The sequence below is a fragment of the Triturus cristatus genome, chromosome 3_2 (genome assembly GCF_964204655.1).
Source record: "Triturus cristatus chromosome 3_2, aTriCri1.1, whole genome shotgun sequence".
NCBI lineage: Eukaryota > Metazoa > Chordata > Amphibia > Caudata > Salamandridae > Triturus > Triturus cristatus.
Window position 1 is genome coordinate 1,215,078,989 of NC_140584.1, and position 21,909 is coordinate 1,215,100,897.

The 21,909-nt window shown below is 48.9% G+C and overlaps 1 protein-coding gene across 3 annotated transcripts in view; it reads right to left on the reverse strand.

Moving 5' to 3' along the window:
- Positions 1-21,909, reverse strand: part of LOC146859484 (uncharacterized) — a 115,944-nt gene that overhangs the window by 40,937 nt on the left and 53,098 nt on the right. For all 3 annotated transcript variants that reach the window (XM_085650213.1, XM_085650215.1, XM_085650214.1), the window contains one exon: positions 2,765-2,887. In XM_085650213.1, the coding sequence (XP_085506339.1) occupies positions 2,765-2,887 (123 nt within the window). The remainder of the gene's footprint in view (positions 1-2,764; positions 2,888-21,909) is intronic.

The window sequence follows — 21,909 nt, forward strand, 5'->3', positions numbered from 1 at the left end:
TCAGCTTTCTTGCAATTTTTGCGTAGCATCCGAAGTTCCGGGGTGTACCATGGGGCGGATCCTGGTTTCCCGTTTTTATCCTCCCGGGTTCTAAAGGGGAGTATGGAGTCTAGGGATGTGACAATCCACTCTCTGAAATTACTGTCAGCGATAACTGGGTCTTCAGAATAAGAAGGGGTAGTTGCCTTCAGGGTCCTGGCCCAGTCTTCTGTGGGGAGCTTGGAGCATGCCCTGTCCCTGGTATAAGTGGGAGGTTTGTGAGGTTTACTGAAGACTCCTGGTAGCTGGAAGGAGACTAAAAAATGGTCCGTCCAAGGGAGGGGGAGGGACTCACTAGCTTGCATGGTGGGGGTGCTCGTGAACACCGGGTCCAGCAAGTGACCTTTGTTATGTGTAGCTCCGGAGTTTAGGAGGTGGAGGTCGTAGGCCGCGAGGTCTGTGATCAGGTCGGCTGCCCCTGTATCTAGAGGGTCATCAAAATGAATATTCAGGTCTCCTAGTATCGTAAAGTTGGTGGTGGAGTGTGCCTGCGATGCTACCGTATCCAGGAGAGCATTGGAAAAAGAGCCTGGATGACCGGGGGGCGATAGACTAAGAGGCCTGATAGTGAGTTCGTCGGGTCCAACTTGATCGTGAACTGAAGGCTTTCAGAATCAAGGACGTGCGCATCGTTAGTTTTGCAGGGGAAATGATCCCGATGGATGATGGCAACACCACCACCCCTACCGGAGGGACGAGGTAGGGACTGAATAAGAAAGCCCGGGGGAGTAGCTAGGACCATATCTGAGTCCGAGTGAGAGGAGAGCCACGTTTCTGTCAGGAACAGAACGTCGATCTCATGGTCTTCTATGAGATGGTTAATTAACAGCGCGTGTTTGGGGAGAGAGCGACAGTTCAGGGTGGCGAGTTTAAGGGTTGAGGGCCTATAAGGTCGGTTAAGGAGTTTGAGCTGGACTGGGTGGCAAAAGGTGCAGCTGGTGAATGGACCTTCAAGATCATGAACGTACTTACAAGAAGTAGCGATGGTGGGTCTGAGACTTAAGAGGTCCCGACGTGAGTAGCTTACCTTAAAGGCAGCTTTGTCCGACAGGGGTTCTGGCCCTAGGCCCGGCCGTGCGCGGACGGGCGCAGACGGGCTTGCCTTAGGCGCGCCTTCGGCACGCAAACGGCGCTCCCGCTGCGCTCGTCCGCTGCGCTGGTATGGTCGACACATTTGTAGTGAGTGTTATGGGCGTGTCTTCGCAGTGGGCGTGGCTCCGCCTTCGAACCGCGATGGCGGTATGGGCGTTTACCCTGTGTCAGCGCTGGATGTCGCTGTATCAGGGGGGGTCTAGGAGGGCTGCTTTAGTGCGTGTGAGCCGGCGCTTTCAATGCAGGTGAGGTCAATGATTTTTTTAAATCAAAAACAGTGAAGTACAAGATTTAAAAACAAGGAGCAAAATGCAGTCCTCCGGCTTTCCGCCTCAGAGGATAAACAAAACAATAGTGCGTCGCGCTTTCAGTCAGCGTTTTGTAGGTGTCCTGGTGGGCGTGGCCTCGCAGTGGGCGTGGCTCCGCCTTCGAACCGCGATGGCGGTATGGGCGTTTACCCTGTGTCAGCGCTGGATGTCGCTGTATCAGGGGGGGTCTAGGAGGGCTGCTTTAGCGCGTGTGAGCCGGCGCTTTCAATGCAGGTGAGGTCAATGCTTTTTTTAAAGCAAAAACAGTGAAGTACAAGATTTAAAAACAAGGAGCAAAATGCAGTCCTCCGGCTTTCCGCCTCAGAGGATAAACAAAACAATAGTGCGTCGCGCTTTCAGTCAGCGTTTTGTAGGTGTCCTGGTGGGCATGGCCTCGCAGTGGGCGTGGCTCCGCCTTCGAACCGCGATGGCGGTATGGGTGTTTACCCTGTGTCAGCGCTGGATGTCGCTGTATTAGGGGGGGTCTAGGAGGGCTGCTTTAGCGCGTGTGAGCCGGCGCTTTCAATGCAGGTGAGGTCAATGCTTTTTTTAAATCAAAAACAGTGAAGTACAAGATTTAAAAACAAGGAGCAAAATGCAGTCCTCCGGCTTTCCGCCTCAGAGGATAAACAAAACAAATTAAAGATGTATTAATAATTATTTAGAAAGTGATGTATCTAATTCAAAGTCATTTAATAGCTTAATAACAATGAATCTTACATTAACTGCTTAAAAAACTAAAAAACATTAAAAACATTTTAAAATAGAATAATAAAGTTGTTTATTTTCTATGGGAGTGTGTTCCATTGCCAGGGGATGGCCATGTGTGTTGCTGGACTTACAGGTGCCCCACCAAAGACCATGCACTATGTGCCAGGCACCACGTAGATGTTTGAAAACATACCCTTTACATATTGCGGTTTGTACTACGGCCCTTTTCCGGTCGGCAGCGCAAGCCACAATAGTAAATGGCATGTTTACGACCGCTGTGCTGGCTGTTGCATTGTAATTCGGCGGGTGGGACCTCCGACTTCTTGTTGGGCGGTCCCATTCCCGCTACGATGTCGGTTGGACACTCGTCGGACCGGCATTGTAATGAGGCCCAAAGACAAACTACTGTGGGCTACATTGCTGCTATCCAGTCAGGTCAGCACACCAGGCCTCATGTGCACTGAATTTGTTAATTTTTTTATTTTCTCTTGCCTTTCTTTGTTTCGTAGGATAAGTTTTCTTATTTTACTGTCATTCTTTTTCATTATTTATTTTAACTTTAAACCATGTGATTATTATAATCAGAAAAATTATTCCTGCTGCTTTGTTCTGACCTTGGCTGGCATCTTCAGCGCTTTCCTTCTCCTCTGTGTTCTCACGATGCTTCAAATAATGCTGGGTGGCCTCTGAATGCTTCAAATGATTCCTTTCGCTGAATAAGGTATTAGAATTGTCTCCTGTTCAAAAGAGACACAATGCAAGCATCACATGTAAGAACGCGAACTTCAAGAGACTATTTCTTTGGGTGTTTCAACAACTTATATCTGGGCTGTAAAACTCTTGAAGGCCAATGAATAACAGCTGTGCATAGGATGTGTGTAAGTGTACACACATACACACATACTCACATGCGCACACACAGACATAAACACACCTGTAGCATGTGGAGTGAGCATACGTTAATACCTTGAAAAAGCACCCTCATATGTAAGGAGATACGTCATCATTACACTGAAGATAACACCGCACACATTTGGAGAACGCCTTGTTCAACCTGGAGACAGCACCCCTATATCTCTGGGGAAAAAAGTCCCTTATTTGTAAAAATCACCCCTTTACACTTGGAAAGGCATCTCCGGTATAACTTAAAAGACCACTCCTTGTAGATGCCGAGCTCACACACAATACTTCAGACAAACCCCCCTGCACATGGATGTACCGCCTATGCAGAAACAACCTCTTATTCTTGGCAGGAGTCCCACTTTCACCTAGATAAAGGTGCTGGTGATTAAAGCAGTCTTTCTCCCTGGGTACAAACCCCTCCTTTTCTGGAAAGAATACACTGTATAACTGCTTCTACCCAGAGAGACCACCCCCTATACGTAAGGGTACTACCACCTTATACGTTAAGGGACCACCCCTTATACCTTGAGATAAGACAACTTATACTTGGTGGAAGCAACACTTGCATACAAAGAAGCCACCTCCTTACAGCTAGAGACCACCCCCTTTAGAGAGTTTACCGCCTCATACATGGGGAGTTTAGCCAAGAAACTCAGCAACAACCCCTCATGTAGTTAGAGAGAGGACCCTATTATAGTTCACCTCATTGGCGCCCCTACAAAGGAGCAATGAGCAGAACCGAGATGAGAGGATGGAGCCTTATGAAACACTGCAGGAGATGGGAATGGTCTGAGACCTGGAGAAAAATCATCAGGACCAGTTGAGTTCTGTTCTTCAGGTAAAATGTAAACGTTGTATACTTGTAAAGCGCACAGCTGCCCCAGCAACGGGGCGTCCCGGCGCTGTATACCGCTGGGGAACCCATCCTGGCTTTCCCTGTGAGATGGTCCCTACTGGGCATCTCCAAGGTGAAGACAAGCATCCCCGGCGCTGATGGGGCCGTAAGTGGAGATTAAGCAAGCTATTGCCCAGAGTTGCTGAGTGGGATCCATGGTTAGAGTAGGCACCGAGGCGAGAATTATCGAGTCCGCTGACCTTGGCCCAAGACCTTGCCGCGTCGGGAATCGAACCCTGGTCCCGGACCGACCTCTGCTTCCGGGTCTGCCGCCTCTAACCAGTGAGCCACACCACTCCAGTGGATGGTGCTTTCAAAGTGCATCTGGACTGCGAGGGTGCCATGTAAGGCAACAGTGGTCAAAACAGTGTCAAAGACTGAAAGAGGTCGAGCTGGATATGAAGAGATGGAAACCTAACTGACCACTTGATGGTGGCGGTCTTCGTGCTGCACTATCATCTGCATCTGGTGGGTAGCCTTACAAGAGGGCTTTACATCTTCTCATCAACCTGGCAGGTGATAAACTCCTCAGGGAAAGCACATGAGTGACTGGCCTCTAGTCTGCAAATGCACTGGTGTCCAGCTAGAGATCTTTAGAAAGTGCCAGATCTCTCAAGCCTTAAGATCATCTGAAAGGCACCTTGGGGGAGTGATACACTGGCAATATTCAGAGGCAGTGGAAACACTTCACCAGGGATCTCCTCTACTGCAGCCACTTACCTATAAATCCGTCATCAATAAAGCCTCCAACAGCAGAAAAAATATTTCATGGTAATCAAGCATTCTGTAAACCCCACTTCTGCTCCAACAAGTATCTATTGTATGCAAACATTCCCAGCAACCAACCTCTGAGTCAATGGGAAGATAACATGACTCAACACCACTAGACATCACCCCAGCTGTCAACTCCTTCATCACACTGAAACCATCGACCTTCACCAACCCCTCTGCTGATGGCTCGGCCACAAGCCTCTAATCCCTGAAGGTCAGTTCATAAGGAGACAATGACATTCCATCCTGTAAAGTGAAGCAGATGACTGGGGAAGCCTTGTCACCCCTGCTAACCATCATCAACTCTTCATTTAGCCACTGCTCTTCTCAAACCCCCTTAAAACAGTCAGATCCTCCCTCACTTGAAAAAGCCCCCTCTGAACCCATATGATCTTGCTTATTACTGCCCTATCGGCCACCTATTATTCCTGAGGAAGAGCAATAAAAAAGGGCATGCTACCATTACATTAGAGGCGTTACTTCAAGGGATGTTAAATCATAGGTAAGTACATCAGGAGGGACGTGTTACATTGTAAGTAAGTGCCTTATATTAGTGTGTGTGTGTGTGTGTGTATACATAAAATATATATCTATAAGTATGGCTTTTTTGTATTTGTATCAATAAGTATGTATGTAAATGACCCAGTGGAAGTAGCCACTGGACAGTTATATTTAGGATTGCTTTCCATAGATAAGGCGTTTGTTTTGCTGATTGGCCCGGGGAGCTATTTTACCTTTGGGCCAATTCGCTCCTGCAGGAGTCAGACTCCCAGAGGAGCGAGCACTCTGATTGTTGGTCAGCAACATGAGAAAAATGTTGCTGGAAGGCATTACAGGACTCAGGGACTAAGTCTCTGCCCTCAAGTTTAAAAAATAAATAAGGGGGCAGGGTAAGGATACCATGCCCTCCTAGGCCCGGTGGGGACGACCCAGAGAGACCCCGCCCAGGCCAAAATTGAAAACAATTGGCAGTTTTTGCTTTGATCCCGCAGGATCACCCCAAAAAAAGGCAGCCTGCCTTTTTGAAAACAAATATACGGGGAGGGGTGCGTCAGTGGGGCCTACCCCAAAGGCCCATGTAGTGCCCCGGGGACGCATTATTAAATTAAGGAGGCACACAGCCCCTCCTTTCCCAAGCCAGTATTGACTCCAGGGAGCCCATACCACTAGGCCGCATTCCTTAAGGGGAGCAGCCATGCTGCTGCCCCTATACAAACCAATATAGGCCCCGGGGAGCCCATCCACGGGGTCGAAATGTGCAATAAAGGTGAGTGGGGCTGCATGGTCCCCTTTACTGAGCCTTCAAAGGCACCCCTCGCAGCCCCTAACGTTGTGGTCGATTGTTGCTCCGGGTGGCCACCGAGGCACCCACCTATATTTTAGACATGCCCCAGGGGATGGGGTCCCCTGGGCCAAAATTGGCAAACGGAAGAGGTCCATGCGGCACTCATTCCATTTTTCATTATATTTGGCCCCATGAGATTTGGCCCCCAAGGCAGTTATGGGAGGGTCCCCTCCTCTGTTTCTTTGTATTTGTCCCCAGGTGATGGGGTCCCTGGGGCCTAATAAGCCTCAGTAGGGGTGCTGTATGCACTCCAACCATTTTTTATTGTATTGGGCCCTTGGGGATGAGGTCCCAGTGACGTAATAGGCCTAGGGGTGGGGGGCCACCCCACGCTGCGCACGACGAAAGGTTGTACACAACGTGGGGTTGGCTGTCTGTGGGTGCAAAAACCTCCAACACCCATTAAATCATTTTGGCAGGGTGTCTTTAACAAATCCCAATAGTCCTATTATGGGAGATGGCAAATCGGACCTTCCAACTATTTGATTCACTGAGGTAAATATCCTAGTCCAATAATCTATTAATTTCGGGCATTCCCATGCCATGTGCAAAATCGTGGCAGAGGAAAATCCGCATCTCCAGCATCTATCGTCTGCACGTAGCCCCATCCTATGAAGACCAATAGGTGTTCTATAAAATCTGTGCAGAAACTTGAAATGGATTCATCTTAACCTATAGTTTGGTGACAACTCAGTGAGCTGCCCGCAACAGAACCTCCACTGGTCCTCGGTCAGCGGGGTAGCCAGCTCATCATTCCAGTATTGCAGGGATTTGGGGCAGACCACAGGGGCTGAATCCTGCATGTTCTTATAGATCCGTGTTACCAGCTTACGGGGGGATGGAGAGCCGTCTACATTTTCCAGAGCAGTCAGAACCGGCAGTGCTCTCGGAAAGTCCTTGCTAAGAGCTCTACATGTCGCACGGAGTTTATGATACAAGAATAGCTCAGAAAAAGACACATCCCAGTCACTGTCTGCAAAAGGAGGGGGACTGAAAGTATTATCAGGGAACAAGTCAGCAAAGGTATGAAGATGCAATTTTTGCACAAGGGACCTGTCAATCCCATCTACGACGCATGGTAGCAATTGATTTTGCGTCAGTAATAACGACGGGGCATACAACAGCGGGACCCCCGCTCTTTTACGCAGCTCCTCCCAAGCCCATCTCAGCGTGCCTGCGGTATCTATGTTAACCTTTGGGCGGCTAGCAGGTTTGCAAATTGCCACTTTAAGCGGAGTGGGCGCAACTGCGTCATGCTCTACCGCCACATGAGGCTGGAAGGGTGTCGGGTGTACCCAGAAATGCAGGTATTGGGCCTGAGCGCATATAAACGCATATCCGGAGCACTCATGCCTCCCTGGCGCAGTGGGAGTGTTAGCATGTCCCAGGATACCCTCGCCTGCCCACCCGCCCACGCCAGCGCGACGAGATGTGACCTGAGTGTTGAAGAAATGCGACGTTAAAGGAATCGGAACATTCGTGAACAAGTACAGAAACTTGGGTAGGATAATCATTTTAGCTAAGGCCAACCTACCAGTCAGGGACAGGGAAAGTTTTGTCCATATTTTGACCTTCTCCTCCAGCCACGTCATGGCTCTTCCATAATTTAGATTCCAAATTTCCTGCACGTCCCGACTAATCCATATTCCCAAATATTTTACTGCTTCTACTTCCCACTTCAGTGGGTGCTCGGAATCGGATCTTGGCGTGCCCTCTGTTAAGGGGAAGACAACCGATTTTGACCAGTTGATAGATATCCCAGCCAGTCCTCCGAACCGTATACATTCCTGCAAAACGGGGTCCAGATTGTACTCCGGGTTCATAAGGTAGAGAGTTACATCATCCACATATAGCGATATCAAAAGGCATCTGGATCTAAATCCTATACCTCGTGCCGTGTGATGCTGGCGGATACGCGCAGCGAGTGGTTCCATTGCTATTGCGAACAATAGTGGAGAAAGGGGGCATCCCTGTCTAGTGCCTCGCGATATTGGGAATGGATCAGAGAGTAGCCCGTTTACCCTTATCCGAGCGCTGGGGGAAGTGTAGAGTAGCTGTATACTGCTAATAAAAAGCGGGCTGAACCCCATACGACCCAGGATGGTGAACAGATAGGGCTACTCCAGGGTGTCAAAAGCTTTTGTAGCGTCTAGAAACACTACTGCAGCGTGGACGTCGGGATGCAAATAATGTAATACTGAAAAAATGGTTCGTAGGTTGTGCGACGTCGATCGCCCCGGAATGAACCCCGACTGGTCAGTAAGTGCAATCATGGGCAGAAGTGTCTGCAGTCGATTAGCAATCAATTTCGCGTATATTTTGACATCTACACTTATCAGGGAGAGTGGCCTGTACGAATCCAACTCGGAGTCTGATTTTCCTGGTTTTAGCAGAGTAATTATTATAGCTTCCCTCAAGGTAGTGGGCAATATTCCCGTTTCCAGGGCTTCCCCGTAAACCTCCAGCAGCCTTGGCGCCAATTCTTCTACATAGGTTTTATAAAAAGATGTGGTCAGACCATCAGGGCCGGGGGCCTTGTCAAGGGTCAAGCTTTTTATAACCTGTGCAACATCTGCAGCAGTGTATGGGAGATCCATGTATTGTCTGTGGTTGTCATTGAACCAGGCTAGTGCGATTGATTCTAAAAATGATTGCGTACCCTCAGGGCAGTCTTCCTGTGTGGCCTTGTAGAGATTGGTATAGAAGTCGGAAAAGGAGGTCAAAATCTCCCCCGTTCCTCTAATCACTTCGCCTGTTGCAGAGTGTATCTCGTGAATGAATGTTGCGGCTCTGGTTGCCTTTATCATACCTGCCAGCGTACGACCCGGTTTGTCACCCTCCCCATACCTCCTGGCCTCTGCGTATTTCCCCAGAAACATGACCTCCCGCTGCGCCTCCTCAGAGTAGTCTAACAGTTTAGCTTTAAGCAAGTCAGTAATTGTCGGGTCCCCTGTTGCATAGAATTCTTCTTCTAGCGCCTTGATATTGGTCTCCATAGAGGCAAGTGTCCCTCTTATTGCCTTTAAAACACCCGCCTGCCTGGCAATACATTTACCTCTAATTACTACTTTAAAAGCCTCCCTTAGTGAGGCTTCGGTATCCACCGAGCCCGTATTCAGATCAAAGTATTCGATGATATCGGACCTAATTTCTTATTTAAAGGCTTCGTCTAGGAGAGCCTGAGGTGGGAGACGCCAGGCAAAAACCCTCTTTGGTGAGTCGGGGAGTGCCAGCCGCAACATGCACGGAGAGTGGTCCGAAAGTGATCTGGGCATGTGCGCAACATCTATAGACTAAGTGGCGACATCCCGGGATACCAACCAGTAATCCAGACGTGACCATGAATTGTGGTGATCAGAAATGCAGGTGCCCTCCCTCAGCTGGGGATGCCTTTCGCGCCATATGTCAATAAGATCCCCATCGGCCACTATCGCCCCCAGGATGGCTCTAGCCGCCGGGTGCAAGGTGCGGGCAGCTCCCCTCCTATCAAGTGTATCATCTAGGATAGCATTGAAGTCTCCTCCCCATAACACAGTCGAACAACCAGCTGCTCTAATTTTGGACCAAATGTTATGAAAAAAATCCGGAGAGTCGACATTGGGGCCATATATAGCCACAATAGTCACAAGAACACCACATATGAGTCCCTGCACCAAAACATACTGGCCCTCAGGGTCGCCCTGTGTATACCTCTCCCTCCAGTCTAGCCCCTTCTTAATCAGCACAGCCACCCCGTGCATAGTTAGAATATACCGAAGAATATACATGTCCCCATCGGTTGTGACGGAGTCTCTGTGACGGTGTCACATTCAGGTGTGTTTCTTGCAGTATGCATAGGTCTACGTTGTGGCGTGATAAATAGGCATGAACCAGTCTTGATTTCCTACCATCATTGAGCCCACGAACGTTCCAAGTGAGGCAATTTAGAGTGTTAACAGACATTAACCAGGTTTACTATTCCAGTTGTCTTGCATATATCCACGGCGTGATACTTCATAAAAACATAACATAAACACGTGTATTTGTAAAGCGCACGTTCACCACTACGGGTATCTTGGCGCTGAATAACAGATGTTTATTGTTACCCAACTCAATGGTACTCATTTTATCTACCTCAGATGGATGAAAGGCTGAGTGGACCCGCCGGGATTTGAACCTGTGACCATGAGGTCGAACACAGGCCCCTGCAGCAGACGCATTAGTCCACTGAGCCACCAGACCCGACTTCAACCAGCTGTAATATAGTTTTGCCCATAGCGTACCTCCAACACTGGCATTAAACAATAACATAAGCACTACCCCCTTCCCTCCACCCACTCCAACCCCCCAAACAGGTTGTAGCAAACCCCCCCTAAAATAAACAAAGCATGCAACCCACAGCATGACAATCGGGATCCTTCCCATGAGGGCGCAGCAACACTGGCGTACTTCCTTGCTGTACGCAAGGTGGCCAGGAATACTGCGGGTGAGGCTATCTGCACAAAACCACTAATACACTGCATAACCTGAAATGATGTGGAAAAGAGCTGCAGAACAATTGGCAGTATCTCTCTCGGCAATGCGCAAGTCTCCCAATTACACAATCCTATCGGCCGGAGCACGGATTATGTTATACCCATATTAGTCATTGTCACTTAAGTTAGCTTCCGCCCTCCCATCATCTTCTCGATGCCCTTCTTCTGTTTCCCACCGACGTGTTTAGCAAACTTGAGTGCAGATTTCGCATCAGTGAAAAAGTGGGACGTCCCATCGACTGATACCTTTAGCTTCACTGGGTACAGCAGTGAGTACGGGATTTGTGCCTGCAAGAGAATCGGCTTTACTTGAATAAATTCACGTTGTGCCGCTTGCACCGCCGGGGTGAAATCTGGATAGAAGGAGATGGCATTCCCTTTGTGTGTAATCTTGCCTTTCTCCCTTGCCTTCCCGAGGATAAGGTCCCTGTCCTGATAATTTTGGAGCTTTGCTATGATGGGTCTGGGCGGGGCACCAACAGGAGGCCTCTGGCCCAGCGACCTGTGGGCTCTTTCCACCACAAAGACTGGGGAGAGGTGAGGATCGAACAGTTCGTGCAGCAGCTCCGTTACGTAGGTCTCCATTTTAGAGATGGCCGTCGTCTCTGGAATCTCCGTGATGTGAAGGTTGCTGCGTCGCGACCTTGCTTCTAAATCCTCGTTTTTAGCTCTGATGACCCCCAGAAGTTTATCCATGGAGTAGCTGTTCCTTCGTCTCAACTTGGAATTCGTGATACTTCGTGTGTCGGTTTTCCCGGGCATCCAGGCGAGTCTCGTGCGTCGACACCTGCGACCTGACTGAATCCAATTGCGCAGTTAAATTGTCTAGCTTGGTATCTATGGTACGAAGGCTGGATCTCATCTCTAACATGAGTGATCTCAGGTCTCCCCCATGGTCTTCCGTATGCGAGTCATGAGGATCCACAGCCTGTGAGTCATGTTCCAAGTCGGTATAGCGGCAGGCGCGCTTATTGTCAAAGTTCAATTTCGGTTGTTTGGTGTCGTGTTTGCCCATGATTGTATCGGTGCTGCGGATTGAGCCAGGATGTCCAAACCAGAATCAACCTGTTGACGCAACAGGCAAACGCCCGTCCCCTGTGTCGCAGTAGCGCGATGGTACACCCAAGACGCTCCAGCAATGTCTGAAATCACTGCAGCTTGCTCTATGCACCGCTAGGTTTTCAAAGCCGCCCAAGGCGCATCCCCCGCCCCACCTACATGATCAAGCAGCCCAGAACAGCAAAGGTAGGCAGCCAGGTTTCCACAGCAATGTCTCACAGCCCCAGCGGGGCAGCGTCGCTCCTAAAACTTTGCAATGTCCACCAGGTCTACAAGCTCTTCACATGTGACATTGGTAAGTCCAGCAACTGCAGTGAGCACCCCATCAACACAGCAAGCATCGCCCACAGTTCCTCCTGAGCGCTCCCCTGCGCCACACGGACCCAGTTCAGACGCATCGCAGGATTTCCAGGACTCTAAGCTTCAGAGTGCAGCGGGGCGCGAAGCAGTTTGGCTGACTGGCGGCCCCTCCTACTCCCACCCGCTACTTGAACCACTCGCGCCTCCCGCTTCGCGGGAGATGCATCGCAGGATTTCCAGGACTCTGAGCTCCAGAGTGCAGTGGGGCGCGAAGCAGATTGGCTGACTGGCGGCCCCTCCTACTCCCACCCGCTACTTGAACCACTCACGCCTCCCGCTTCGCGGGAGACGCATCGCAGGATTTCCAGGACTCTAAACGCCAAAGTGCAGTGGGGCGCGAAGCAGATTGGCTGACTGGCCGCCCCTCCTACTCCCACTAGCTACTTGAACCACTCGCGCCTCCCGCTTCGCGGGAGACGCATCGCAGGATTTCCAGGACTCTAAGCTCCAGAGTGCAGTGAGGCGCGAAGCAGATTGACTGACTGGCGGCCCCTCCTACTCCCACCCGCTTCTTCAACCACTCGCGCCTCCTGCGACGCGGGCGGACGCCGGGCGAAGCCCGGGCAAAGGGCGGGCCCGTCCACGCCCGGACAAGACCGGACCGGGCCCTCTCTCTTACATCTGGCCGCCGGAATGGGTAAGCGCAAGGATCTGTGCTCTGCTGTTCTATGAAGTCTAAGGCCAAAATTCCTCGCAACTGTGCTTCCATTATGACATATTTGACTACCGCTGTTGGGGCAATAACAAATGAAATTCAAGACGTGGAGGCCCAGCTGGGGATGGGGTCTGATATAATATCTGTTCCTGCCATTGAGGAGGGCTTACGCTTACCCATCGATCAAAGCCTAAATCAAGCAGTGCCCATTAACAACTCTGAACCTGCTCCTTCAATTGGTGCCAGCAGGGGAATGGAGCATACGGGAGGTATGATGTTACAAAGTGAGGGGGCTGTAGTTCCTGTTAAGGTTGGGAGGAAAAAACTTATCAAAACCGGCACAGTTACCAAAAGATTTCTCCAGCGGAGGACATGTGCGGATCAACGTCCTATGGACAGACCTCCTCCCTTTAACTTATCTAATATAGACTTGGACTCAGTCCTCACACACATTGACAATCTTGTCGATTCGCTAAAAAATGATGTTACTAAATGTATTAAATCCGGCTTGGACCGTGTTATGGCAAGGTTAAGCAAAATTGAGTCTAAACTAGAAATCCTTAGTACGAGTGGGAGTCTGGTTTATAGTACCAATGTGGGGGGTTCTAATACAGCAGAGGCTGCGGAAGCTAGGAGTGATTCTATTACATGTAGTATGAGTACTGGGACAGATACTATAACGAAACCAACACTAAGGGAGCCTATTATTAGCTCTATTGATCACAGTGTTCAACCAGGTACCTTATTTAAAGGAACTAGTAGCCTCAGGGCAGCGAAGTCCGTAATATCATCCCCCACAGGGCCTCCTTTATTAACTCCAAGAGCTTCTACTACGCATACAGTTTTGGATTTGCCAACCGAGGCTTCCCCCTTGGTAGCGGTACTAGTAGGGGTACCTCCTCTTAAATGTAATAGCACAGAGTCAACTGATGAGCTTATTCGGAAAGTGAGGTTTTGGTGCAGCAGAGCTTCTGAGGGAGGTTTAGGCGCCTCAACACATGTTATTATGGCAAGACGGGTGGCTTGGGTGGGGTGTGGTCCAAAGACTAAGGATGGTGATTGTATTGTGATTAATTTTGATCGACCAGGGGTGGCGGGTTGGGTCATTCAGGGGAGCTATGATAGGCTTGGAGGCGGGATCAAAGCCTTACCTTTGGTTTTTTTTTTATCCACCTGATATGGGCATTAGGTTAGGAGCCAGCACGGGGGCACCGAGACCTAGAGTGGGTAGTGGTGCCTTTGGTCTTGCTCCTCGCCCCTTGCATAAAGACTTTCGGTCTTTTAGATAGAATTTAAGGGCTCCAACTCAAGGCTATCCAGAGGATACTACCGTTCACCACGGTACTCTGGAGAGCAGATTTGCAAACCCAAACAGGTTTGCCCCACTTAATCAGCTGGATAGTAATGACTGACTATCCCCATGCTCTGTAGGCGATGAAGGGGATGCAGGGGGCTGTATGAATAGTCGAGGCAAACTCATACAGGTGACCCCAAGTAACCCGGGTTCATGTACCAAAATCCTAAGTTGGAACATACCAGGTCTTAAAAATAAATCCAACGATGCAAGGTGGACTGATTTTTTAAGTGGATTTTGTATTATAGGTTTACAAGAAACCTGGGATACTGATAATAATTTCTGGTTGGATGGCTACTCTATTTACATGGAATTAGCTAAACCTACCGCCATAGGTAGGGCGAAGGGTGGACTCATGACATTGATTTCCCTAAAAGTGGCAGGTAGCCATTGCAAACTGGATTCAGGCTCCCCAAATTGCTTAGTGGTACAGATTAGTTTCCCCAATGTTTTAAATTTGCTTATTGTTAATTTTTATAATTCATTTGATAAAGTTACTATCAATGAACATTTGGTCAGTCTGAGCGGTTTTCTTGACTCTTATAGCAAGAAACAACCTACCCCCTATTCGGTTATTGTTTTAGGTGATTTTAACATACATTGTTGTTGCCAAAATTGTTATGTTTTGGATGGTCTATGTCCTGTAGATCATTCAGAAATCCATTTTGAACATACTTCGCAGGGCGGTTTTTTGGATAGCCTCTTGGCAGACCACGACTTATTTTACCCCAATATAAGCCGAGAGGCCGAGGACATACCCTCTTTTAAAGGTAGGGGTGCACATACCACTATTGATTATATTTACATTAGTGTTGCTCTGACCCCTTGGGTTAAGGATTACACCACTGTGTGGTCTGCGTATAGCGACCACAATCCTATTAGTCTGACTTTGGCGGGAGGTTTTTAAAAAACTCAGGAACCGGATAGTTCGGTTCGTATCTTGGATCTTCAACCTTCTGACCAAGCTCGTAGACTTAAATGGTGTACGATAATACCGGGAGATTTTCAGGCTAATTGGTTATATACAGTTGGTAATGAGATGAATCTCTGTTTAGATGCTAAATCAACAGACCGGGACGTCCGTATAGCATACTCCAAAATCTGCACCCAGGTGGCCTCTGATCTTAAACGCCCGGTTAGGGAACGCATATTTAAAGGTGAGAGATGGTTTGATCACGACTGCTCAATTGCCCATCGAAAGCTGCTAGTGGCTTTAAAATCTAAACCAGTAGATAGGCTTGCCATAGCAGCGTTAAGAAAAACATACAAATTGGCAATTTATAAGCGTAAAAACGAGATCAAACAAGAGGCATGGAATTACTTATTATCCATTGATGTCATTAAAAACAGCGCCAGATTTTGGGACATTGTTAATAAACCAATTTTTCAAGAGTCCATCGTCTCCCCCTTGGCCTGTAATATTCAGGAGCAGGATTGGTTTAATCACTTCAAATCCATGTATGGTGCATATGGTTCACTGGCCTCTACCTCCTAAGTTCAAACTTATTCTTTGTTGTTTACGGAGGTAGAAGTCGCCGAGGCTATAGCTCTAATGACTGGCAACAAAGCTCCGGGACCAGATGGTGTCCCGGTTGACCTTTTTAAGTTTGATATAACGCTTTGGTCGAAAATATTGACCCAAGTTTTTAACTCCGCTTGTAAAAAAGAACTACCAAAGTTATGGTCAGAATCAGTAATTGTCCCTATCTTCAAAAAGGGAGATAGAGGGGACGCAAGCTGTTATAGACCAATATCACTCATTGACTCTACAATCAAGATCCTTGGAAGGGTGATACTTGGCAGACTGACCACATGGTCAGCTGAATCTAACACGATTGATCAATGCCTTAATTTGCATTTGTTAATTGGGAAGTATACTATCGCCAGGAAGGGAACACTCTACCTGGCGTTTATGGACGTTTCCTCTGCATTTGACCGAGTAAATAGGTCAAAACTCTGGTCAATACTCCTCGACTTAGGCACTGATAAAAACATCGTCTATTTTCTTGCTGACCTACACAGAGACCTGACTGCCACAGTAAGGTATGACCAAAAGGGAAACCGCACTCAGAGTATTTGCATCGCAAATGGTGTGAAGCAGGGGTGCATTTTGGCCCCTTTGCTTTTTTCCCTATACATCAACAACCTTGAGCAAGTTTTAGGGCAAGCCTGTAAAGACATTCCGCGAGTGGGTGCGCGATTGATCCCGGCTCTCCTCTATGCAGATGACGCTGCTTTATTATCCAGAACTGCGGTTGGCCTACAACTTCTTTTAAATTCTTTCGCCACCTTCATGAAATCCCTAGACCTGAGTGTAAATTTCACCAAATCACACATAATGATAACTGGCATTAAGCCCAAAAAGGTCAAAACACTTCATTGTGAGGGGAACGTGATTAGTAGGGTTACAACCTTTCCCCATTTGGGTGTCTTATTCGATGAACGTGGCACTTGGTCACCGCAACTACACGCTAAGAGGAATGTTCTGGCTCGATCCACATCTGCAGTACTTGCCTTTGCACGCAAATTAGGGGCAAAACCTATACAAGCCCTCTTAAAAATATATGGTGCAAAATGCATCTCCATTGCGACTTATGGCTCGGATATCTGGGGCTTTCTCAAGGCAAGCGAAATCCAAGTGGTGGAGAACAAATTCTTAAGGAACCTGTTAGCGGTGCCACACTCTTCACCTACTTACATAATCCATCAAGAGCTAGGAATTGGTTTCGTTGAGGACCAAATTGCTTTAGCACCTCTCCTGAAATGGATTACAATCTGGTTAAACCCTGAACTAGACTTCAACCGGGAGATACTAAATGACTGTCTGGCTTTAGACCATGCTAGCCATATCCCCTGGTTGTGTCATGTTAAAGGTTTGCTGATGAAGCTGGGTAGGCCAGAGTTATTTAACTCACCAGCCACAATAGTTAAGGGTGATTTGCAGTGGGTTAAACGCTCCTATTTTCGTATGGTCTCTATGGAGAGAGAAGAAAGGGAGCTGATAAAAGTAACTGTCCGTGACCATCAATTATTAAAAACGTCCCGGGCAGTGGAACCATACTTGACAGTGGTATCTAATCCTAACCACCGTTTCCTCCTAACAAGATTTAGGTTTAATCAGTTACATTTTCTTTTTATTAAACCCCGGGGATGGAGAAAGGTGGAGTATTTAGGTGTATGTTCTTGTGATTATTTCTCTGTGCCGGACACAATACATTTTATATCCTTCTGTGAACATCTGTTGCACATTCGGAAGCGCTATATTCTTCCAATTTTAAAAGATAAAGGTTTTTCACAGGTTAGACCGTCAATCATGCATTTACAGCTGCTGTCTAATGTTGTGGAGATGATTAGCATAGCTGGTTTTCTTATTGCTGCAATAAAGATCATAAAGAATAAATGATTATAACTGTGTAGATTATGAACTTGAGGGATATAATGTGATTGACTGCATGTTTCATTTTAAACTATTTGGTTTTTAGGATTGTAGGGCCTTCTCTATATATTATATCTTGGATTGTTGATCTGTGATGACCCTACCTTGCTGCTAATTGATTCTTTTAACTTTTTCTTTTTCTTTTTAATTCCATGTATAGCATGCTTTTATGGTTTTTATTAACCGAATACAGTATTTTGACTGACTGAGTACGGGATTTGTGCCAGCAAGAGAATCCGCTTTACTTGAATAAATTCACGTTGCGCCGCTTGCACCACCGGGGTGAAATCTGGATAGAAGGAGATGGCATTCCCTTTGTGTGTAATCTTGCCTTTCTCCCTTGCCTTCCCGAGGATAAGGTCCCTGTTCTGACAATTTAGGAGCTTTGCTATGATGGGTCTGGGCGGGGCACCAAAAGGCGGCCTCTGGCCCAGCGACCTGTGGGCTCTTTCCACCACAAAGACTGGGGAGAGGTGAGGATCGAACAGTTCGTGCAGCAGCTCCGTTACGTAGGTCTCCATTTTAGAGATGGCCGTCGTCTCCGGAATCCCCGTGATGTGAAGGTTGCTGCGTCGCGACCTCGCTTCTAAATCCTCGTTTTTAGCTCTGATGACCCCCAGAAGTTTATCCATGTGGAGTAGCTGTTCCTTCGTCTCAACTTGGAATTCGTGATACTCCGTGTGTCGGTTTTCCAGGGCATCCAGGCGAGTCTCGTGCATCGACACCTGCGACCTGACTGAATCCAATTGCGCAGTTAAATTGTCTAGCTTGGTATCTATGGTACGAAGGCTGGATCTCATCTCTAACATGAGTGATCTCAGGTCTCCCCCATGGTCTTCCGTATGAGAGTCATGAGGATCCACAGCCTTTGAGTCATGTTCCAAGTCGGTATGGCGGGAGGTGCGCTTATTGTCAAAGTTAAATTTCGGTTGTTTGGTGTCGTGTTTGCCCATGATTGTATCGGTGCTGCGGATTGAGCCAGGAGGTCCAAACCAGAATCAACCTGTTGACGCAACAGGCAAACGCCCGTCCCCTGTGTCGCAGTAGCGCGATGGTACACCCAAGACGCTACAGCAATGTCTGAAATTACTGCAGCTTGCTCTATGCACCGCTAGGTCTCCAAAGCCGCCCAAGGCACATCCCCCGCCCCACCTAAAGGATCAAGCAGCCCAGAACAGCAAAGGTAGTCAGCCAGGTTTCCACAGCAATGTCTCACAGCCCCAGCGGGGCAGCATCACTCCTAAAACTTTGCAATGTCCACCAGGTCTACAAGCTCTTCACATGTGACATTGGTAAGTCCAGCAACTGCAGTGAGCACCCCATCAACACAGCAAGCATCGCCCACAGTTCCTCCTGAGCGCTCCCCTGCGCCACACGGACCCAGTTCATTAGACGCAGCCTTTTTTTTAGATAATTTTGCCCCTACAAAGCCCACGTCAGGAAACCAGCACAGTGCCACCACATACAAGGCCAGTGAGCACCCCCAACCACTTCCTCTGGAGCGGAACGGTACAGGCACTAGTAACAACAAGGGCCCCGCCTCGTCTTCATAGAGTTCCTCAGGGCCAGTGAAGCAGCTCACAAAATGGTGGCCTAAGGGTACTCACAGTGTTCAGATGCGTACCCTACACAGCGCGGGGGCACATCAGCAGCTCACGATCTTTCTTGCCCCCCCCGCTGACCCCCCCTGCTGCCTCCGCCGCACAGGAGCGACCGCTACAGCGACGCCTCCACCAAGGCCGGAACGGCCCCGAGCAGCGCAAAGGCCGCCAGCAGTCGCGGGCGCCACCGACAGCACACCCGGGGTCCGCACGTCCCAGAGCTCCGAAGGGACGCCACCGGCCGATCCTCCCAGCCGCCGCACAGTCAGGCGAACTCCCAATGGAGCTTCTCCTCCCGCGCTGATGTCAAAGTCCGCCAACTATCCGCATCATCTCCTGGAGGCAGCGGGAGCCCAGCACTCCGGCACCAGGCCCTCGCCGCGTCAGCGACCGCGGGCTCGATTACAGCTCCGCCCGCCCAGTGACGCCAGAACGCGGCCAGGCCACAACCCGGTGTACGTCTCGGCTCAGGCATGACGGCGGTGCACCGAGAATGCAACGATGGGGACCCAGCACCACCAGCTCAGGGTTCAACAGGTTCCGGCAGTCGAAGACCCACTCGAAGTGCAGGATTACTTAAGGATTTTCTCCCGGCCGGCGGAGCGCGCTCAGAAAGCGGCCATTCCACTGCGCAGCCGGCCACGCCCCCCCCCCCCCCCCCCGTAGTATGGGTTTTTAGGCCTCAGGGATGGGTGGTATAGAGTTTTACACCTCAGGGATGGGTTGTGAGTTTTTAGGCCTCATGAAAGTGTTCAGTAGAGGGGTAGTATGAAGTTTTTAGGTCTCAGGGATGGGTTGGGTCCAGGGGTAGTATAGTGATTCTAGACCTCAGGGATGGGTTCTGTACATTGTTAGAATATAGTTTTTAGGCCTTTGGGATGGGTTGTGTACAGGGTAGTATGATGTTTCTAAGACTCAGGGATGGGTTCTGTACAGGGGCAGTATAGAGTTTGTATGCCTCAGGGATGGGTTCTGTACAGGGGTAGTATAGAATTTGTAGGCCTCAGGGATGTGCTGTGGCCAGGGGTAGTAGATGTGTTTTCAGACCTCAGGGATAGGTTCTGTACAGGGGTAGTATGGAGATGTTAGGTCTCAGGAATGGGTTCTGTACAGGGGTAGTATGGTGTTTTTTTTAGGCCTCTGGGATGGGTTGTGTACAGGGGTAGTAGATGTGTTTTCAGACCTCAGGGATAGGTTCAGTACAGGGGTAGTATGGAGATGTTAGGTCTCAGGAATGGGTTCTGTACAGGGGTAGTATGGTGTTTTTTTAGGTCTCTGGGATGGGTTGTGTACAGGGGTAGTATATGTGTTTTCAGACCTCAGGGATAGGTTGTGTACAGGGGTAGTAGAGAATTGTTCAGGCCTGAGAGATGGGTTGCATCCAGAAGTATAGCACTTTTAGCATCTGGGTTGGGATACGTACTGGGGTACTATAGAGTTTTTACGCTTCAGGGATGGGTTGTGTACAGGGGTAGTATAGAGTTTCTAGGCTTCAGGTATGCATTCTTTACAAGAGAAGTATGGAGTTTTTAGACCTCAGTGATGAGTTCTGTACAGGGGTAGTATGGTGTTTTTAGGTCTCTGGGATGGGTTGTGTACAGGGGTAGTATAGAGTTTTAGGCCTGAGGGACGGCTTGTATACAGGGGTTGTAGAGAGTTTTTAAGCCTCAGGGATAGATTGTGTCCAGGGGTACTATAGACTTTTTAGGCCTCAGATATGGGTTCTGTACAAGGGTAGTATGGAGTTTTTTAGGCCTCTGGGATGGTTTGTGTACAGGGGTAGTAGATATGTTTTCAGACCTCCGGGATAGGTTCTGTACAGGGGTAGTATGGAGATGTTAGGTCTCAGGAATGGATTCTGTACAAGGGTAGTATGGAGTTTTTTAGGCCTCAGCGATGGTTTCTACACAGGAGTGTATGGAGATGTTAGGCCTCTGGGATGGGTTGTGTACAGAGGTAGGAGATTTTAGGCACCAGAGATGCGTTGTGTGCGGGGGTACTATCAAGTTTTTAGGCCCCAGGGATGGGTTATGGCCAGGGCAGGCCTGGAAAAATCATTAAAATGTTACTAGACCAAAAGGTCCAGTATCCTGAATAATGTACTTGACCTAACTGTATGCATTTAACATATAAACGGGTCCTATGATGTCTTCCCAGGCCAATATATTTTTTTGCAGAGTCACCTTTTCCTTCATTATCACATAAGGATATATCAACAGCATTGACTTTGCTAGCAACAAAGTACAGCCTGTGTGTGGGCGGAGCCGGCCGGACAACACACTGTAAAATCGCATATCGAGTCCTGCAGCGCAGTAGAGTTGAGCGGCAACGGGGCCTTGACTTTGCCAGCAACAAAGTCCCTGGGGTCGGACTTCGTCCCCCAGAGTACAGCCTGTGTGTGAGTGGGGCCGGCCAGACGATGCGCTGTAAAATGCGCACATCGAGTCTGGCAGCGTGGGTCGCGCCCGGGCATGCCCCAGGTGAAGACCAAACCAAGAGCAGGCCCACCTACACCCGTCCACCCCCGACTGCGGCTGGACCAAGTCTCCTGGTTTTGGTTTTTTGGACCCTGAAGGCAGTTGTGGGATATTTGCTTGGCAGGCCACTATTTGCACCGACTACTAAGTGTCACAGTAAGTGGATTACTTTGGATTACTTTGCTTAACGAGATACTCCACTTTCCCACTGGTGCTCTGACACAGCCAGTAGCAAATATGGGCAAACTTAAGGTTGGAGGTGCGAAGACACTTATAGAGCCAAGTACCATACCTAAGCGCACTTAGTACACGCCGTGGGAGATATATCCAAAGAAATAGATCTAGCAGAGCGGCATTGCTCTCCGAGTATGTCTGGGCCAAATGGGACA